Source organism: Ursus americanus, chromosome 1, assembly GCF_024610735.1.
Source record: "Ursus americanus isolate L20-20 chromosome 1, mUrsAme1.1.p, whole genome shotgun sequence".
Lineage (NCBI taxonomy): Eukaryota > Metazoa > Chordata > Mammalia > Carnivora > Ursidae > Ursus > Ursus americanus.
The window spans coordinates 93,702,950-93,724,293 of record NC_142127.1 but is presented as its reverse complement, the minus strand read 5'-3'; the positions used below and the strand labels follow the sequence as shown (position 1 = coordinate 93,724,293).

Below are 21,344 nucleotides of genomic sequence, written 5' to 3'. Positions count from 1 at the left end.
TGCACCAGACTGACATGGCCAGGCCTTTATATTCCTCTCTTAGTTACTGAATTTGGGATGCCCCATGTAGGGCATGGCTGAACCACGGTGGTTCTCTGCAGCCGAAGCAGACCCTGAGGGAGCTGCAAGCCAAGAGTGTCTGCTGACCTCCTCCCTTCAATGAAGGCGGATCTGTGGAGTGCAGCTTGAAATCTGCCACACCATCTTGTTTAAAATTGCATTACCCTTTATCGTCCCTATCACCCTTCGCGGTTTTTTTTTTCCCCCACAGCACTTAACACCTTCTAATATACTATATAATTTAGTTATTTATTTTATTATCTGGTTCTTTCCTTGGAATATACTTTCTTTTTTTTTTTTTTAAAGATTTTATTTATTTATTTTGACAGAGAGAGACAGCCAGCGAGAGAGGGAACACAAGCAGGGGGAGTGGGAGAGGAAGAAGCAGGCTCCCAGCGGAGGAGCCCGATGTGGGACTTGATCCTGGAACGCCAGGATCACGCCCTGAGCCGAAGGCAGCCGCCTAATGACTGAGCTACCCAGGCGCCCCTGGAATATACTTTCTAATGGTAGAGTGATTTTTTGCTTTGGGGCACAGCTGCATTTAAAATGGTGCCTGGCTCATAGCAGGCACTCGATAAATATTTGTTGTTTGAAAATGTCATTCAGCAGCCTGTCTAGTCATCACAGTGTAAAAGCCTTTCAAGAACCATGTCTTATTCATCTTGTCAGCATACGGTGCTTAGTAGGTATACATGTTTGTTGAATAAATGAATAAATGCACGAATGACTGTTATGTGAAACACATGTGTGATTTAAAATTCATTAGTTATATTAAAAAATAACGAGAAACAGGTAACATTAATTTTTAAAATACCTAACTCAATATATCTAAATTTTACCATTTCAACATGTAACCAATATGAAAATCATTAATGAAATATCTTTTTGTTTTGTTTCGTACTAAGTATTTAATATTCGGTGTGTATTTTGCACTCATACCATAACTCAATTTGGACTAATCACATTTTAACTGCTGGATAGCCCTGTGTATGGCACAGCTCTGTTGGAATTCTGCAATTTATGAGTCAGAATAATACAGTGTGTGTGTCTGGGGGGGAGTGTGGGTTGGAGAGGGAGGTCTCTGGAGTCAATGATTTTCTGGGTCCCCATGATGACCCTTTAACTCAATAGCTACTGATGTGCTCCAGCCAAAAACCACCAGGAACACACTTGTAGTTGAACGTGTTGGGTTGGTTGCTTATTGGCAGGAGAAGGCGTATCATGGGCATTGGTGATTGAAAGAACTTATTGTGGGATTTAAGTTTGTATTAGGTGATTTTAGGGAGGGTTTAAGGAAAAAAGGCTTTCTTCTGGACGGGACTGGATGCTATCAGGAAATGGGGATAATTCTATGATGGGAGGTTTTAATTTTGTCTAGAGGGAGGAAGACTAGGCAGAGGCTAATGCTGTAATTGGTAAATAAATAGGAGTCACTCTTATTCGCCAGAATAGAGGGATGTTTGTTCATTTTTGTGGCTGGAACAATTTCATGTTTTGCTGTGTTTATCTATGATTATGGAGTGGCATTGTCTAGTGTTTATGTTCCGCAAGAACCAGCTGTGAGCACCGGGCCAGCTCCCAGCAACGCAGACGCCTGGCTCATACTACCAAGCCAGCTCCTGGAGTTCCAGGGGTGCTTTTCTCTTTCTAATAGCTGTGCGACCTTAAGCAAGTGATTTAACTTCTCCGTGGTCCGGTTTTCTCGTCTCTAAAATGAGAATACAAGAGCACATATCTCTCCATTTCTTAAAGTTGTTATCAACATTAAATAAGACAATCCGTGTAAAGAAACTGGGATAGCGTCTGGTATATAGTCACCACTCAATGAGTGTCACTGACTGTCTTTCAAGGATCTAAACTGCACTATATTTTTTTCACACTTCCAACATCTCGGAACGTCTTCCAAACAATGGCTTCTTAGAATAAACACAATGTAGTATTATTAATTCCAGATGGCTCTTGTTTGCAGGACAAGTCCTCGTCCTTTCCGACTGCTCAATCCATTCCTGGGTGAATGCCTTCACCTTTCAACCTTTCTCATGTTCCCAGTCGGGGCAGACGCCTTCTGGGGCCCTCTCCCGTCCTCCGAGTTTTGGCTGCGCGGCTTCCCCAGGCAATACGGGCTCGGGCGACAGCACTCGGGAGCTTACGGCGGCGCGGCGCCCACGCGGCCCCGGGAGCCGGAGCAGAACCGGCGCGTCCCCGCCCGCCCGCCCGGCCATCAGCTGATGGGCCGCCCGCCGGGGAGGCTGCTACCGCCGCCTTCGCCGCCGCCGCCGCCGCCGCCGCCGCGCGAACATGGCGGCCGAGATCCACTCCAGGCCGCAGAGCAGCCGTCCGGTGCTGCTGAGCAAGATCGAGGGGCATCAGGACGCCGTCACGGCGGCGCTGCTCATCCCCAAGGAGGACGGCGTCATCACGGCCAGCGAGGACAGGTAAGGGCCGACGGGTGGTGGACGGCCAAGGCGCGATTGGGACGGCCCGTACTCCCGCCGGCGACGGGGTGTGGGGGCAGTGGGGTCGGCGGCCTCGTCCCTGTCCGCGTAGAGTAGGCGTCGGCCCCGGGGATCTCGCCGCCCCCATCCAGTCTGGGACCTTCACCCTCTAGCTCGGGACCCTGGTCCCACCGCGCCCCTCCGGACCGCCCCGCGGTCCTACTGCGTCCTTCCAGCCCGGGACCCCTGTCCCAGTAGTGCGTCCTTTCAGTCAGGAACCCCCACCGCGCCACCGTATAGCTCGGGATCCTCTCCCCTTCCAGCCTGGGACTCCGGACCCGCCCCTCAGCGGGGGACCCCCGTCCCCTTGAGCCCCTCCGGTCAGTGACCCCCACGCGCCTGTCTAGCTCCGGATCCTCGCCCCTTCCAGCCTGGCAACCCCAGTCCCATCGCGCCCCTTCCAGCCCGGGAACCCCGTCCCTGCTCTCCTTTGTGGGGTTTTGCTTGCTCCTCGAAAGCGTCGCGATCTCTGTGGGGCGGGGGTGGGGGGGTGCTTCGCACTCCGCGGTAGGTTCCAAGCCTTGGAGCCAGGAGCACTGGAGGCAGGTTACCGCGGGTCCTGGTGCCAGGGATTCCCTTCTCTTAACAGACCTCTGGGGGCTTTCACTCTCTTACTTCTGCTTTACTCTGGGGTTGACAACTCTTTTCGCGCAACACCAACTCCCTAGATCAGTTATTTTTTTACAGCTGCCAGATCCATCTGAACTCTTTTTATTTACTACATAGTTGTTGGTTTGTTTGTTTTCGTAAAAGAGACTTATTTTTGAAAAGGTTGGGTGCTTTTATTTTAAAGAAAAATTTATTTTTCACCGTTAACGGCAAACCAGTATGACTTGCCATAAAGAATTAAACTCATAGCTAAAGCATGTTTCTGTGCACCTAAAGTCATCTCTTTCCAGCTCCTTGGTCTGCCCAGGGCTGTGTGATTGGATTGCAGAGATATTATTTGTTTTAAAAACCTTAGTGTTTTTAAAACCCTAAACGTTTAAAAGGTTCGTGGCTTTACAGTGGAAATGTGGAGGAAAAGACTGCTGTTTGCTGAGTGAAATTGTGTTTCCTTGCTACAATGAGTGCTCTTAAATGGTGATATTCCAAAAGTCATAAAGGCCTTCTGCAAGATGGAACGTACTTGCTGTCCCCTTAGAGCTGACAGCATAGACCATCCTTTTGTAGTTGAAGCTTTTGAGGGCCTGTCCTGATTGGGAACAGAAAACCTAAAGCCCCCAGTGCCTACTTGACCTTTGTATTTTGCTTTTTGAGTCGGTTTGTTGTGAGCAGGCGGTAGTCTTTCCAGCTTATTTGCATGTAGCTGACCTCAAAGGGGGTGGGGAGTGATTGGAAGGACCTGGGTGCTGGTGTGCAGAAGCAGTAAGGGAAAAGGAGAAGGGGATGCATGGGCCACAGGGAGAAGAAGGGAATGTGGAAAAAAAGGGCAAAGGACACAATAATGATATTTGCATGATATGAACTTAGATGCAGACAACATTTTATAAAACTTAGTTATCTTATTCAGTAAAATATCTTATCCGTGACTCATGCACATTGGGTAGATTGCTGAATATTTGAAATTACTGTCCAGGAGCAGTGCTGATAAATGTTTTATGGGAAGTGATTACTTAGCTGCTCTGGGACTGAAATGTTCTGGGGGAGCCTTAGATCAGCTCATTTTTTCACTGGGGCCCAGCAGGGCCCTGGCTGATGACAGGACCAGGAGAGGGTTGGAGCCTTGTGTTTCTAATTTGTGTTTCGGGTCCCTGGAGCTTCCTTGAAGGTAGGACATTTTTGAGCAGGTGCCTTACTTTATGGGATTTATGAAAGCACGTGGCTGTGGGTTTTTTTTGTTGTTGGATGTGGTGGTGCGTCTTTACACTGTCATAGATACGTGTCATATACTTCAATTATTCATTCATGCATTCATATATTCATTCATTCATAGATTTAGAAATACTGTACCTATTGAGTGCCAGGCTCAGGGAATACAAGAGGGATCAAAAGTCACAGCATCTGCCCTCCTGACTTCCGATTCATTGATTTTTATGGCCCTTGACCTGATGAAACCAGCATATTAGGGAAACAGAACACTGACTGCCCTTAATCATCAAACAGGTACTTATTAGATACTGTGGGCTGGACCTGTGGGGTAGAAAGACAGTGACGCCAAAATCTCTGTTTCCAAAGGGCTGGACAGACTGGTGAAGAGATGCCCCTGTGATCTCAGCTTCCAGGGTATTGGGGAGACACAGAGGAAAGAGTGTCCTCAAGGGCCAGGGTTTAAGGACAGCCTTGGGAGATGTCACTGGATAGAGGAGTGGGCTGTGTGAAGGAAGGAGGGTGCACAGCCCTGTGGCAGGCAGATGGAAAGAACAGGAGGCAATAGAGGACCACAGTTACTTCTAGCTGACCTGATCAAAGGGTGTATGAGTGGCCATGGCAGGGGAGAGTCCTGAGAGCTGGAAGGCCTAGTGTCCAGTTTTGGAAGGGCCTTCCCTGTGCACCACTCTTGGGAATTTGACTTTAGTCTGCATGTAGTGAGGAACCATCAAAGATTTCAAAGTAAGTGACATGATCAGAGTTTATACTTTGGAAATAACAATGGCTAACCTTTTAAAAGTCCCTTCTCTCTATCCATCCATCCCCACCTATGTACGTGGCTGCATCCAGTCCTCACACCCCCTACCCCCCCCCCCGCCCCGCCGTGAGGCGGGGAGTACAGTCACTTCCCTTATCAGTAGCTCCAAAATTCAGTGTATTCTAAAAGTCAAAGGTGGGTTGGTTTGTGTGTTTGTAAACTGGGCCTGAAAACTTACTGATGCTAAAACTTGCCCTGAAGAGACAAGACTGCTTGTAATCTTTATTTATCCCGTGCAGTGTGAGTGCTCGTGCGTTCTCCTGCAGAAGCAGCGGTGCGTGTAACTGCAGGTGCTGTCCCCAGGCCCCGCTGGGGGTGTTCTGGAACAGAAGGTGGGCATATGCATCCTATTGCAGCGGGCCTTTGACGGTTTAGGAAACGGAGGCACAAAGGATACTGCAGTCACTCCCCCAGGCCTCGTAGCTAGTGATTGGACTAAGATTGAACCCAGGTCTGAATCGGAGACTCTAGTTCTTTCTGCCATGCGTGCAGTTGTGCTGCACATGGGAAGAAACCGTATCCAGGCAGCATCTGTCAACGATTGACTGTCCAGGAGCAGGTGTAAAATGATAGGATTCTACCTTTTGCTGTGATTTAGTTATCCTTCCTTCTTTTAGTTTTCAGGGTTTTGTTTTGTTTTGTTTAAACAAAGCTTCTACCTTTTCTGTATAACTTCTGCTTTAATGCTCAGAACAGTACTAACATTTAAAGTGGGCTCCAGCTGAAGTTAATTCGTTTTATAAAAGCTAAAAGCAGTGAGAACTGGCTCAAGAGTGTTCTGAGAGAAAAAGTGAAAGATGTGAGGGTCACCTGAAGTTAGTGTCCATTTTTCTAAATGAGGCCAGTGGTTTGCAAGGAGAGGTGATTTTGGCCACAGGGCCATTTGGCAGGATCTGGAGACCTTTTGGTGTCAGGACTACAGGAGGGTGTTGCTGGCGTCAGTGGGTAGAGGCCAGAGATGCTGCTCCGTGTCCTATAACGCACAGGACAGTAAGTACCGCACAGAGAGAAGTACCAGCTCCAGATGTCGGGAGCGCCGTGGTTGAGACACCCTGGTTTAGGCTGCATGTACCTATTTATCCGGTCTTTCTAGACGGTGGTTCACATACCTGAGCACATATCAGCTTCCGATTCAGTGAGGCTGGGGTGGGGCCTGAGAGTTGGCATTTCTTCCAAGTTCCCAGTGATGTGGATGCTGTTCTTGCTGGTCCAGGAACCCCACTTTGAGAACTACTTTCTACGAGAGAGTTACTCGTCATGGTGCTTGCCTGTGCAAGCCCACTGGGAGCGAGCACATTATACTTCGTCCTCTTTTCTGTCAGTTTCCGGGATGTATTTGCCTGGAGTCATTTACATGTTCCCATCGATTTCCCATTAAAACCAAACTGTGTAAGACAAATCTGAATACACACGATCCCCTCAAAGGGTATTAAACCCACGTGGAATACCGAGCCTAATTCCGTCGGCCTGGCCTGGAGTCCCTGGGAATGGTTTGGGCAGTGAGCTTGGTGGTCTGATCCGAAACCGGCAGAGTTCCTGTGCCACAAAGGGTTAGCAGAAAATGGCAACTTCTCTCTTGTGCGCCTTCACCTGGATTTTGTTAGAGTCCTAATTACCCCAAACTCTTTTGTTACACGAGACCTGAATTTGTGTTTTTAACTTTAGTTTGCAGTTGCCTGAACTTGGGAACCGGCATTTTTCAGCATGCCAACAAGTATGCTACGTTTGTAAAGCTTAAAAAAAAAAAAAAAAGTTTTGAATCAGTAAAGTAGGACTGTCTCTCTCTCTAGTCAGGAAACTCTAAAAATAGAAGTACTAACCTGAGTGGTAAGTTGAAGAACTTGAACTACAGCAATCATTTTCCTGATAGTGGGAACAGAAAACGAGACTCAGCTTTCCGAACAAAACTGAAATGTGGTAAGACCACGGGAAACCCGTTCCCTGGACACGTTTGCCTTTTGACTTTTTTTTTTTTTTTGCTGTGGACTGCACCAAAAATTTCATAAAAGAAAGCAGAAGGATAGAATTTTTAAAAGAAAAAATTGTATGAAAAAGCCTTAGAAATAAGGCTGCGGTCTTGCCGTCTTCGTTTTTGGAAAACAGTTGGAGGACGAGCGTGCTTATGCTGCTGCATCAGGGGCCCGGAGGCCACGGTGGTGCTCAGTTGCCTGGCCGAAGTCAAGCAAAGGCAGATCTGCTGTGTTTTGCAATATTGTAGGATATTGCACTTCGGCTGGTAAACAGTAACAATTAGAGAAATCCAACTTTTAACGTATTTGGGTAGCATCTGCTTTTCTTTCTTTTTTTAAAAATTTTATTTATTATTTCTGTGATAGACAGCCAGCGAGAGAGGGAACACAAGCAGGGGGAGTGGGAGAGGAAGAAGCAGGCTCCCAGCGGAGGAGCCCGATGTGGGACTCGATTCTGGAACGCCGGGATCACGCCCTGAGCCGAAGGCAGACGCTTAACGACTGCGCCACCCAGGCGCCCCCAGCATCTGCTTTTCTTGCTGCTGTTATACCAGCTATTTACTCTGATATACTTGTTTCCTTTCCGACATTTCTAAGCGTATTAAGGTAGTTTGAGGGAAAAATTATATATTTGCTAACTGTTCGCGTGGAAGCAATTTTGCATCAACAACTTGATTTTTAAGTGTTATGCTTAGGGGAAAACCTGCCATAGCTGGAAGCTGTTGACTTTTACAGAAACCCGGGGTGTTAACTGCTGTGTTTTTGTTGTCACACAGTGCCTAAAAGTAGATTCTGATTTGTGTTAGAAAATAAAAGGAAGAAGTGAGAAGGCAGGAAGCATTTATTCCTCTGTGGTTGGAATGGCCCTTCATTGTGAAGATCATTTTCTTATCGCATAGTCGAGAGCAGACTCTGGATCCAGAATGCCTGCGTTTGAATCCCAGCCGCGTGACCGTGGGCAGGTTGCTTATTCTTTCTGTGCCACAGTTTTCTCATCTGCAAAATGGGGACAGTACCTACCTCAAGGTTTTGTGAGAATTGGATTAATTAAGATGCAAAGTGCATTGAACAGTGCCCAGCACAGGGAAAGCACTGTGTATGTGTTGGCTACTATTATTTCCCATGGAATAATTTTAATCTCAACAAAAGCTAAAGATGTCTGCTTTATGTGTGTGTAAATAAAACAATTTTTTTCTGTATGAAGTAGGACAATAACCATTTTGGAAGTCACTTACAAACCTAAGTTCTTGTAACTATCTTTGGGTTGTGTCTTCTCATCATTTCCATATTGGTCACAAGTCATGTCAGGCATGAGTTTTCCATTATAAAATCTTTGCCCTGCTGTGTTCCGGGGGCCCCAAGACCACCCCTCAGTTTGTTGATTCATTAGGAGGACTGCCAACATACAGTCGTCCTCAGGGCCATGATTTATTACGGCAAAGGGACACAAACAGAATCGGTGGGAGGAAAGGTATGGGGTGAAGTCCAGAGGAAAGCAGCGTGAGCTTCCGTGAGTCCTTGCCCTGTGGAGAGTCACACAGGAAGAGCTCCATTCCTCCAGCACTGAGTTATGACCACATGCGTAAAATATTGTCTCCCAGGAGGCTCATTAGAGACTCTGTCCCCACTGCTTTTATTAGGGGCTGGTCATGTAGGTACCCTCTGCCTGGCACTTGCCAACAGTCCAGACTCCCACAAGGAAAGCAGGTGTTCAGCGGTCTCTCAACTGTTCGAGGGAATCAATAAACAGACCTGGTAGGAAGAAAGAAGCGTGGAACAGAATTGGAAACAAGGCTACTCTTCCTTACTGCCTCAAACTCTGCTTTTGGGGGGTTTAACATTGTGTTTCGAGACACGTAGGCTATGGATAGAGTTTGAACTTTTTTGGTAAGTTAAGAAAGTGTTGCATGGGCCCTACGTGGACGGCATCCTGCCTGGATTGTTCCTGCCGCTAGAGGTTCTGATGGCTTTTAGCCTTCTTGCTGGCACAGAGGTCACAGAAAATCATTTTGATGCTGACGGTGAACAGGTAACAGCAGGAAGGTTCCTCAAGTGAAAAAGAAAACATCTGCAAGTAGAAAACCATCCATCTGGCTTCTGGAGGGGCATTCCTCATTTAGGAGCTGGTGGAGATGCCTCGTAAGTGGCCTTCCGCTCGGGATAGAAATCTGCCTGTGTCAAAATCAGGAATCTGAGAGTCACCATCATGGGCAGTTGAAGCTGTTCAGAATTCCTTCCCTAGACTGTAAAAGGAGTTGGAAATTTAAATTTTTCTCAGCCAATCTAATTCTCCTCGGTAAAAAGAGGCTGGTTCCCCTGCCTTTCCGTTTAGATAGTCAATTCAATAAAAATCTAGTGTTTCCCCCCTTTGTTACCAAAGGAGAAAGGCTTCTTTCTGTAGCAGGAATGAAGAGGGCAGAGTTCAGGAGACTTGGCTGAAAGGAAACTGCTATTTATTTGATAAAAGCAGATTGCACTGATGACCATATCCTTTTCTTTCTCTTGTAGGCTCACATCCTAATGTTAGAGAAAGCATGGAGGCTCCTAGAACGACACATTGTGTCTGTAGCCCCTGGAGGTAGTCAGAGTAGGAAAAAATACCCTTTGCTGAAGGTAACAGAAACGTTTGGTGATTTATCAAGATATGAAATAGTATCAGCAGCCCTAAGAGTGACTGGAAAATCAGATTTCCTCAAATTTTACTATTGTAAGAATTTAAAAGAATCAGGCCTTGGGCTTAATCTGTAACATGTGCTATCCTCTGTATTCTGTCTTTAATTGGTTAATTCAGTAATCCTGGTATATCAGTTTATAATGTAAAAATGGTTGAATTTCCTTCATTTAGCTGTTTTGGTTTAATTAGAGTGTTTTTTGAGAAATGTAAAAAGGGGCACCTGGGTGGCTCAGTTGGGCGTCCACCTCTTGTTTTTAGCTCGGGTCTTGATCTCAGGGTCGTGTATTCAAGCCACGCAGTGGGCCCCACACTGGGCTCAGAGCCTACTTAAAAAAAGAAGAAAAAAGAAAAAGATCTTGTTTTAGAAATGCTGATGTGTCGGGCAAGACAGAATTTGGCCTTGGGATTTTACCAAAGGACTGGTGTGCTTTTTGAATCTATTTATCAAAGCGTGGGCATGATTTTCAAGGTAATCATACTGGAGAATAAAATGTATTGAATCCAGATGTGTGGCCTCATGGAGTTGGTTTAAAAATGATATTAATCAGTACTCCCACAAGATGCCTTCTGGTTTGCAGGCCAGTGCTTTTCACAAGAAGAACCATGCTTGGAATCAATCTTCGTTCCTCCTCTCTCTAGCTTAAACAGATGAGGCTTTATAGACTTGGTGATTTCTTAAAGCACATTTTTAACTTGCTTTTAATCAGCTCTTTGAGGGAGTCAAAGGGACTAGAAGAAATGAAAGGAGCTTTTCTACCTATTCTGATCATCAGGCATATCTTTGAGAAGATCACAGACTAGTCTCGCTGGAATAAATACTTCATTCTTAACCAGACCTGTGGTTTTTAGTCTTCTTTTCATGTATTTACTGTAGTGGGGTAAAAGAACATGCAGAATTTTGATCCTTGATAGGATGAAAAATATTGAATATTATTTAATTAAGAGTCATAACTTCATTTATGCTTTACAGTAACTTCTTTAGTTTCTTGGGATTCAGGTTAGCATCTGTGCAAAGTGAGGATCCTGTCAGGTCAAAGTTAAAGTGGACTTACTTGTTTATTTAGTACTTTTAAATCCTTGATACTCAGTAAATGCCATATGCTATTTTTATGCTTCATTTTAAGGTCAGAATCGTAAGTATTCTTAAAGGTATTCTAGGGGTGCCTGGGTGGCTCAGTCAGTTAAGCGTCTGCCTTGGGCTCAGGTAGTGATCCTGGGGTCCTGGATAGAGCCCTGTGTGGGACTCTTTGCACAGTGGGGAGCCTTCTTTTCCCTCTCCCTCTGCCTGCCACTCCCCCTGCTTGTGTGTGCGTGCTCTCTCTCTCTCTCTCCCCCCTCTCTCTCTGTCAAATAAATAAATAAAATCTTAAAAAAAAAAGGTATTCTGTTTTTGAAAGAGCATAGTATCATTTAGTTATTGCTATGAAACAAACCACTTCAAAATTCAGTGGCTTAAAACAGGAAGTACAGTTCACTCTTGAACAACGTGGCTTTGGACTGTGCAGGCCCACTTATATGTGGATTTTTTACAGTATGGTACTATAAATGTATTTTCTTTTCCTTATGATTTTCTTAATAACTTTTTCTCTTCCCTAGCTTATTTTATTGTAAAAATAAATACCCATTAACTGATGAATGGATAAAGAAGATGTGTGTGTATGTGTATATATATTATATATATATTGGAGCGTTATATATATATGTAATATATGTACATACGTGTGTGTGTGTGTATATATAACAGAATATTACTCCGCCATCAAAAAGAATGAAATCTTACCATTTGCAATGACATGGATGGAGCTAGAGTGTATTATGCTAAGCAAAATAAGTCAGAGAAAGACAAATGCTGTATGATTTCACTCATTTGTGGAATTTAAGAAACAAAACAGATGAACATATGGAAAGAAAAAAAAGAGAGAGGGAAACGAACTATTAGAGACTCTTAACCATAAAGAACACACTGAGGGTGGCTGGAGGGAGGTGGGCGGGGGAGGGGCTCGATGGGGGATGGGGTGAAGGAGAGCACTTGTGATGAGCCCTGGGTATTGTATGTAAGTAATGAATCACTGAATTCTACTCCTGAAACCAATATTACACTGTATGTTAGCTAGAATTTAAATAAAAATTTGAAATAAAACAAAATACATGTTAATTGAGAGAGATTTTGTTAGAGTCACTGTTGCTATTTGGCACAGAAGTTAGGATTTCTTTGAACTAAATGAGAGCTTTGAAGTTAGACGTAGACTTTTCCACATTCTAGATTTGTTTGGAGTGAAAAAGTAATTTAATTCTTCATGTCTCCTTATTGTTTAGGGGTTATTACTTTGGAGGATAAAACGTGGAATTCTCTGAAAAGCGTTTTGTTTTTTTAATTTGTTTTACTTATTATTTACCATATAAAGCTGCTTTGTTTTGAATGATTTACTTTTGTAATGTTTTGAAATGTGAATTTTCATCATCCTCTGATAAAAGAGCAGTACAGTTGGATAAAAGAACTAAACAGACTTACGTTGGTTTGTTTGATTTGGGACTTTGACTCTCCTTACCTTTGCCTCCGTGGGTATAAAATGCAGGTCTTGGCCGTCGTCTTTGCATGAGGATGTGGCATCATGTTCTCAGCCGACAGTAGCCTTTCTTGGATCCTGATGTGTTTTCTAGAATACGGGAAGTAGCTTTGTCTGCCACTGCAGTTCACTGCTGTGAACTTAGAAGTCAAGGAGGGACCCATGTGTCCAGAGGCACGGTGGGTTGCCTTGTGTCTTTCAGGCATGGCAGCCCTCTGTCTTTTGGGGTCTTCTCTTTCCTGCCTTTCTGCATCTGATTCCTTCACCCAGTTGTGCCCCCTGCTCACTTCTCTTGGGGGGTGACATTCTCAAGGTTGTGTCCACCCGGCCCCTCTAGCCCTGGAGTCCCGGTCCGTGGGTCTGTGTCTCTGTGTTAGCTCTGGGCATCCTTGGCCCTCTGCACTGACCTCCGTGGATGCATCAGATCCCCGACTAGACTCGATGGGGGCACAACAAGCTCCAGACGCCCAGGCCTCACCCATGGCAGGAGTTTCTGTGGAAGACAGTACCAGCCTCGGAAGGAGAGCTCTCAGTGAGCGATGACCAGAGCCTCTTAGGCTCTGCCTTCCTAAAGAGAAGTGGCTGCAGCCTACTTGAAGTTGTCTCTGATTCCAGTGCTGCTCGTGCCCCGGAGCTTCGGTCCGAGGCCTGTTTTACTCCTCAGCCTTGTTTGCTCTTGTTGGGAATGATTTAACGGACACATTCCCAGGGAGTGCACAGTCTTCACATTTATTTATTTATAAAATTTTATTTACTTGAAAGAGAGAGAGCATGAGTGGGGTGAGGGGCAGAGGGAGAAGTAAACTCCCTGCTGAGCAGGGAGCCCAATGCGGGGCTGGATTCCAGAACCTGGAGGTCATGACCTGAGCCGAAGGAAGCCACTTAATGAGCCCCCCCCCCCCCCCCGGGCGCCCCCAGTCTTCACATTTAGATAGCTGCCTTGAAGTTGAACAAACACATCCTTGAGTGCCTCAGGGCTCGGGAGGAGTTGTTTAATTGTTGGCTTGTTCTGCTTACTGAGTGGAGGTTGGGGACCCTGCGGTTCTCTGAGTCTCAGGGCTCCAGGACCCCCCAGCCCCAAAGGAGCTGAAGACCTCCACTGCTTTACGGGTGTGTTCCTTCTCTCTTACGTGCCCTATCCAGCCTGGCTCAGCCCAATTACAGTAGTTAGATTTATCATTTTACATTATGCTTTTTATTTTTTACAAAAAAATTAACATTTCATAAACATTTTCTCATGGGTTCATGGTCTTCGCAACTATTTTTAATGACCGCGTAAGCATACGAACTCAATAGCTTATCTGAACCCATGATTTTCAGAACTATTTGTAATGACTACGTAAGCTATTGAATTAATATGCCTTTAACCCATTCATTATTTAACATTTCCCCCCCGGTTTTTACTCCTTTGAATAATGCTCATAGGAACTTTTTTGTAATGTGTAATTCTTTTTTTCCTATTAAATAATTTCTTCAGAATCAGTTGCCAAGCATGGAATTCCTAAATCTTTTGTTGTTGTCAGTACTATTAGTAGTAGTAGTAGCAGCAGCAGTATTAGGCAGGAAACATTTTTCTCAGTACATGGAACAAATTCTCACCAGAGTTAGTTCTGATTTACAGTGCTGGCCGAAAATTACGAGAACCCTAGAAATGACATTTTATTGTTGTTTTCAGTTGTTCATTTGCTTAGCCCTGTACAGCGATATATTTTAAACACATTTCGGTCTGAAATATTTAAAATAAAAAAATACAGTCCAACTTTGGCTTCTCCTTTATCCTGAAAATAAACGGATCATCCACCTAGCTGAAGAACGATAGACAAATACAGTGATGGTGGTGGTGGGCATCCAGTGTGGTGATGCATATAGAACATTACCGTCTAATATAGAAATACCTTTTCTCACCTACCCGTGGAAAATACCGTAGCTATGTGTAAGCCCAAGCTTCTCTAACTAGGAGGGCAGAGGAGATTGGCGTAGGTAATAGTAGCATGGAGAACTCTGAAAAAATGTTATGTAGGCTCCGAAAGAAATGACACATTTCCTTTCTAAGTACCTTTTGGAAAAATATCAGACTATTGTTTTAAAACGACTTAAAAATAGAGCCTGGCAAAGGTGAACATGTTTCTGAGGTTTTGGTTTTAAGGAAAGACTTTTTTTTCAGATTGGCATGATCTTGAAATGTCAAAGAAAACCAATCCACTAAAAAAATGGCTAGAATAAGCAGCAAGCAAAGCATAAAATGAGTTTAGGTGAGTGGGTGTAAACTTGTCAAAATATTAAAGGAAAAGTTAAGCTGTTATATTTTAATTTAACTCAGAGAGAGTGGCTTCGACATTGAGCTAGGCAGAAAATATTGTGGTTTTTGTAGAAATAAAACAGTCTGATCTTGACACTCAGTGATTTTATGGTCTATTAATAACATGCTAGAGTTTTTAGTTTTGTCCTGTAAATGTTACTAAACTGTATTATTGTGTTGCTTTCAACTTAAATAGATTTTACTTCCAGTTTACTGAATAGTAAATTCTTTTGGTCTCTCGAGGCTGTTGATTTTTTTTTTTTAATAAGCAGCCCAACTTAAGCCTATTTTTACAACCATTTATTACCCAGTCGAGACACATTCTAAACACAATACACAACAAATTCTTTTATTACTTAGTAGAAATTATACGGCTTTGTTTAATACATAGGTTCTTGGTAGTAGTGGAATGTTAGGGGTTAAAATTAACATTGTTTTGATTTAATCTTGGATATGGGAGATTTTAGCATTGTTGTGGAAGGAAGGGAAAGGGCATGGCTTGAAAAGAGATGGGACAGAATTCCAGATAGAAGATGGGAATACAGAGAGGTAGAGCTGACTATCAAGGTCAAGTGTGTATTTGGAACTTGATTCCCAAGCAAGGATGGTCTTCTCTCAGCCTGGATGTAATCGATTTTCAGACAAAACATCATGTGAGGTAATTTAACTCTTGCCAGTTTCAGCTGGTATGTCAGCTAGTGTGCGGTATGTCAGCTGGGTGCAGACCAAATTGTAATACTCACGTTGGTCGTCCAAAGGAAATAATACTGTGTTCCCAAAATGCTGGGGTCTGGGTAGTTTCCATATTGACCTTGGGCTATTTTAAATATCATTCTGAACTTAATGAAATAAAAATTAGGCTTTTCGAAGTTAGATTTCTGGATGGCAGAGATAACCTTTAGGGTTCCCCACTCACAGCCAATTGCTCTTCTTCCACGAGGGAAGCATGTGCCACTAAGTCCTTCTTTGAGCTGCCTGTGCGTTCATGAGGATGTGGAATTACAGACTATAAAAATTAAAGGTCCCTTCCTACATGCTTTATTCTGATCTCCCTCTCTTAATTTTGGATGTGAACTTAGACTTCCAGAATTTACTGGCATAATACAGGTACCTGGAAAGAAAATCTGCCTGATTATCTTGCCTCGTGACCCTCGTCACATGGGAGGTAGTTTAATAGGGCTCAAAAGAAGAAACCGTGTTTGGTATTCTTGGTGTCATCAGACGTCCTGTATTAGTACCGGCTTGATTGCCAACAACAGAAATAACTCAGGCTGACTTAAGCTACTGAGAGTGTTTCTGGTAAGGATGCTGGGGTGTCTGCCTCGCGGAACCCAGACTAGGGAAACAGCTCGGTCTTGGTCATGGGGGACCCTCTTCAGCTTGCTTCTGCTTCTTTTAATAGGTCGACTTCATTCTTTCCCTTTTTTTGATGTGCAACATTCTGCAGTCCAAATTGGAAAACGTGACCAGAAACAGCCTTTTCAACTATTGGAGATACTGATCTATTTTTCTCTCTCCCTGTTTCTGATTTCCCAAGGGAGGAGCTGATTGATCCATCTAGGATCAGGCGCCCATTTCTGGTCTAGCCAGTTGTGATCAGGGCTGGGATGTGGAGAAAGTTGGCAAAGGTTCCACTGTGACCAATGAGCAGCGGCTGGAAGATGGCGTGTTGTACACATGGCTTCTCCTATGCTGAGGCCTGTGTCCATTTCATATACAAAGTAGTAATTTGCCCACTGTGCTGCTAGGTCCTCTTATTTATTTGGATGAATGAGGGTCAACATATAGTCTTTCTTTCTTGTGATCTGATTATATACAGTAATCTGTATAGATCTGAATTGTAGTTGGGCAAGTCCTGACAAATGCATGTACTCATGAAACCAACTCCCCAGAGCCTTGCCATTACCCCGAAAGTTCCTGCCTATCCCTTTACATTCTGTCTTCCTCCCCCAGGAGCAACACCATTCTGATTTTTATCCTCATAGACTAGTCACACTTGTCTTGAATGTCAAACAAAATGGAAACATGTAGTGTCAACACTTAGTCTTATGTGTTTCAGTTTAAGGTGCAGACATTTAATCAGTGCCAACTGTGTGCCAGAATCTGCGTGGCTGTTCGAAATCCTAGTGCGATGGTGACAGAGCTAAGAGTAAGGGGCAGTGGGACCAGTGAGACTCAGCACAGAAGGAGAGTGGGCCCCTGCGGGGAGAGGCCGTGAGGGTCCCAGGCATTGTGCGGTGGAAGGGACCTGGAGCTTTGAGGAGCTTCTGCGAGTGGAGGAGGAAGAGCCCTAGTGTTCCTTATTGTTCTCCTGACATGATAAGCCGGAATATTAAACTTTGGCTATTTTGGTCATTTGTCATTTTCCTGCCTGTGTGCAGGATTTCCTCATCTCCCCGTGAGGGTTCTGATGAAAGGAGAGGCCCAGAGACCTGGCGTGGGATGATTTCCTCCTGGGGGCAGGAAGACCGGGAATTATCGGGAACGAGCAGCGGTGTGGGCACAGCTCTACCGGTTCTCCAGAAGCATTGTCTTTCCGTTTATGTCTTCTGCTCCCCCCATTTGGCTCAGATGGCAAGCGGCCAAGTTTGCATAGTTTGTTTTTTACTAAGAAAAGCAGAAGTTTTCTTTGTGTATTCTTATAAGATTTTCCATATTATTAAAATTATTTGAAATCCTGACTCGTAGCTACCACATAACTTGCCATATATGGTCATAGATATGTAGCTGGATATGGGGTGCATGTGGGTGCGCGTGCACACGTGCGAACTCTATATAACGTACTATGTGCTGTACTTGTGGGCGCTGCTGTATTTCTCCAATTTGTCCAATTGATTAATGTTGTAAGGTCAATTGGTATAGGATTGAAAATAAATCATTACATTTCCCGGGAGCACAACTAAGATGAAAGTGCTGAAGACTCCTCTCCCATTCTTTTCTTCTCTCCGCAGAACCATCCGAGTATGGCTGAAAAGAGACAGTGGTCAGTACTGGCCCAGCATTTACCACACCATGGCCTGTGAGTAGCTGGACTGTTCCACTTGAGGGGAGTATGTCTAATGCCTTTGGAGATTCAAATTTCAAAATGCCTGGTTAAAAAGTACTACTGGAGGGTGACTGTCAGTTGAGCGTCTGACTCTTGATTTCTGCGCAGGTCGTGATCTCAGGGTCCTGAGACCCAGTCCCCCAGGGGGCTTCGTACTCAGCGGGGAGTCTGCTTGAGGTTCTCCCTTCCTCTCCCTCTGCCCTCCCCCACCTCAAATAAATAAATTAATAAAATCTTTCTTTAAAAAAGTGCTACTAGATTTCAAAATGGATTTCTTAGTTGCCTAATACTCCAACAGGCTGTGCTAAACTGCAGGAAAACTCCTTTTCTCTTGCAAAGGAAATCAGATCTGCTGGCTTAACTGAAGCTGACTTGAGCAAAACTGAAAAAACAAGGAGAGGCAGGAGGAGGGGCATGCCTCACCGCCCCCAGGTTTTCCTTCCTTTTATTTTGCCAACCTGTATTCATAATGACTGTGTACTTGGCAGTGGCTGACATAAGAAAGAGCCGTGTACTCCCATGCTCCCATAACCGGCCTTGTGCCCAACCTTTTCACAAACTTCCGTGTACTACTGAGAGATTGGGTCCAAAGTATGACCCATTCTACATAGGGAATTTTCTCAATGGTTAAATATGCTCACAAAATAAATCTAGAAGATAAAGCTTTTGCAATGAGATTTTAAAAGAGCCCTGAGAGGCAGTGACATGAAATTACACCTAAGTTCCAGGCTTTCGTGTGGATGTGAGCAACCCTGCCATCCGTCCCTGGCATTCCTTCTCTTCCTCCTTTCTTGAAAAGAAAGCCCTGGGTGGAGGCCTGGATGCCACTCAGGCCCACGCTGGGGTTGGGTCCTGCTATCCCGAAGGGCCACACAGAAGGCACCCGTAGCCGCTCACTCCAGTATTCAGAGGACCCCCAAGGAAGCGAAAAAAGGCTTTGGGGCCTGCCTGATGCTTTGTTCCTTCTGAAGACCACGGTCAGTCCTCTGAGGAAGAGCTCTCGCCGGTCGTTGCAGGCACTGTTGACAGTGTTCCCAGCTTTCTCAAGAGTATTCCAGAAGCAGTGGAGTGTGTCACAAACAGAGCAGCCAATTCTTCAGCAAATCCCCTCTAATCAGTCTGGGTCATTCTTCTGAGTGCCTCCTTTCTCAGCTGGCACTTTCTCCTTCATGCATTTGTTCCGGCGTGCGTGCACTGTTTGGCTCCTGTAATCACGTTTGGAGAAAATCAGGAGTCCATCAGGAGTGGGATTTTTCCTGCCTTCCCTGGACAGCTCGGGCAGGCTGCTCACCTCTGTCTTCGTAATTAAGGAATGAACATGAAGACTTTGGAACGCTGGTGTAAAGATAACTATTACAAAAGGAGCCAGAAAATCCTACAGTAGGTACCCTCTGAGAAGACTACCTGACAACCTAATCGTGATTTATTGTGCCAAGCAGTAGCAGCTCCTGCCCACGTCCGCACGGACTGTGCGTGCGTAACCTTGCTTACTCGCTCTCGATGACGGCGACCCGGTGTCTTAGTACGTGTACTCACAGAGCCCGTTGGATAAATTTTCAAATCAAATTTTGATAGTTTTGGAGCAGGGCAGAGGCATCTCTCAGACTGATACCTCCTTACTTCCGGTGGCCCAGGGGTGGGTCCCACAGCTGGAAATAGCAACGGCCCGAGGAAGTCCTGCCAGTGCTGGGGAATGTTCTGTCATCTTTGGGGCCAGGCTTGTTAACGCTACTGCTCCTATTCCTCCTTCCCTTCCATGCCTCCACACTTCACATTTTCGGCATAGCTTCATGTCCTTGCATCCTCAACCTTGGAGTTCATGCTCCCTGGAATAGAGACTGAAACGGATTTTGTCCTACATTCAGTTCACTTCCTCCTCCGTTTGTATTTAGCCCAGAAAGTTAGTAGAGCTTTGTATTTTCTCTCACCAAATTTAGCGGTAGACGTGTACACTCTTCCTGGGCTTTTCGATCTTGGGCTCATGGCTTTGGCTCTCTCAGTTGCCGTTCCTTGCTAACTTGGGTTAAACATACCCCCTGGAAGCAGCTCCCAGAATGCTGTGTCTGTAAGGATCGGCAACAACTGGAAAGAACAGGCATAGTGTCGTGGTGGGTGGCTGACACCCACATGATTGCACCTAAATATATTCAGCTTGTTGCTTCCAGATGCTTCCTTAGTGTGCTTTACAGTTCCATCTGGAACCGCATCACTGATGAGACTGTAAGAACCACTGCCAGCAGAGAACAGAATGAACGAATGATGAGAAATGCCTGCTTTACAGTGACTTTTAATCAATGACTCAATTCAAAATATGAGAAGTGCCATGTTGGCTCTGAAAACTGCAGATTATCCAGTTGAGGACATTTTAGTGACCATCCAATTTGAACTTTTTCTCGTGACCTAGCAGAGTGATCAGTAAGCCAGACCTTAGTGTATTGCTGTATGAGATCCAGTTTCATAACGTTGCCTCACATAACAAAAATAACTTTCAGAATCTGTTTTAGCTGAAGAAAAATAGTAACTCCTAGTTTCTATACCCACAGTGTGACTCATGCCTATGTTTTTGTAATACCATTTTATGAACTCACACAGCTGTACAAGATAGATGATTTTTTTCACCATTTGGTAAGTGAGGAAACGGACGCCAGAGGGGTCAAGTCAGTTGCTTGTGGTTGGAATTCGGTCCAGGCCCATCGGACTCCAGAACTGTGCCGCCCACCGCAGTTATGGGTGGGCACTAACTTTTTCTGCAAAGGGCCAGCCTGTAAATATCTAGACATTGTGGGCCAAACAGTCTCTGTGGCAACCACTCAACTCTGCCCTCGTAGCATGAAAGCAACCATAAACAGTACATAAATGAAGGGGCCTGGCTGTATCCCAAAAAAACAAAAATGCTTTTATTTACAAAACTCGAGTTTCAAGCGTATGATTTTGGATTGTGATGATGGCTTTTTAAAAGGCCACAGATTTGAAAGATGATTTGTGTTTTACGTGTTTATAAAACTATGAATATCCATTTTTTTTAAATCAATACTGCTTATCTCATTAGAGGCTTCCCTTCTAGGAAAAAAGCCAGGACATCTTTAGATACCGAACAAATAAATTAGGGAAGCTTTTCTTTTTTCTTTTTTAAATATGAGAATTCTCTAGCCTCATAAAACTACTCAGCACATTGTAAATTTTACACGAGAGGATGTTACATATTTCTGTATAGTTTATTACAGGGTTGGACATAAAAAGAATTGAAAAGAAGCTTAAAACTAAACCGTTAAGATTTTTGTACTAACTTAAAAGTAAGCAAAAATGGTGACAATGAATCAGAAATCACCAATGCATGTTTGATTTGCCAAAGATATTTTTATGATGGTTATTGAAGAGTGTTTGAAGAAGATACATGTATCTTTGTGGTTATAATTCTTAAACTCGATCATCCTGTTTTAGAGAGAAAGAGAGAGAGGCAGAGGGAGAGGGAGAATCTTAAGCAGGCTCCACAGCCAGTGCAGAGCCTGACACGGGGCTCAGGCTCACGACCCTGAGATCACGACCTGAGCCGACATCAAGAGTTGAATGCTTCACCGACTGAGCCACCCAGATGCCCCTC

The 21,344-nt window shown here is 44.6% G+C and overlaps 1 protein-coding gene across 1 annotated transcript in view; it reads left to right on the top strand.

The window, feature by feature from the left end:
- Positions 1 to 2,260: 2,260 nt before the first annotated feature.
- The window catches only part of WDFY1 (WD repeat and FYVE domain containing 1), a 46,539-nt gene continuing 27,455 nt past the window's right edge, over positions 2,261 to 21,344 (top strand). Inside the window, exons 1-2 of the mRNA XM_045775266.2 lie at positions 2,261 to 2,498; positions 17,649 to 17,716. Coding sequence (XP_045631222.1) covers positions 2,362 to 2,498; positions 17,649 to 17,716 — 205 coding nt within the window. The 5' untranslated portion in view covers positions 2,261 to 2,361. The remainder of the gene's footprint in view (positions 2,499 to 17,648; positions 17,717 to 21,344) is intronic.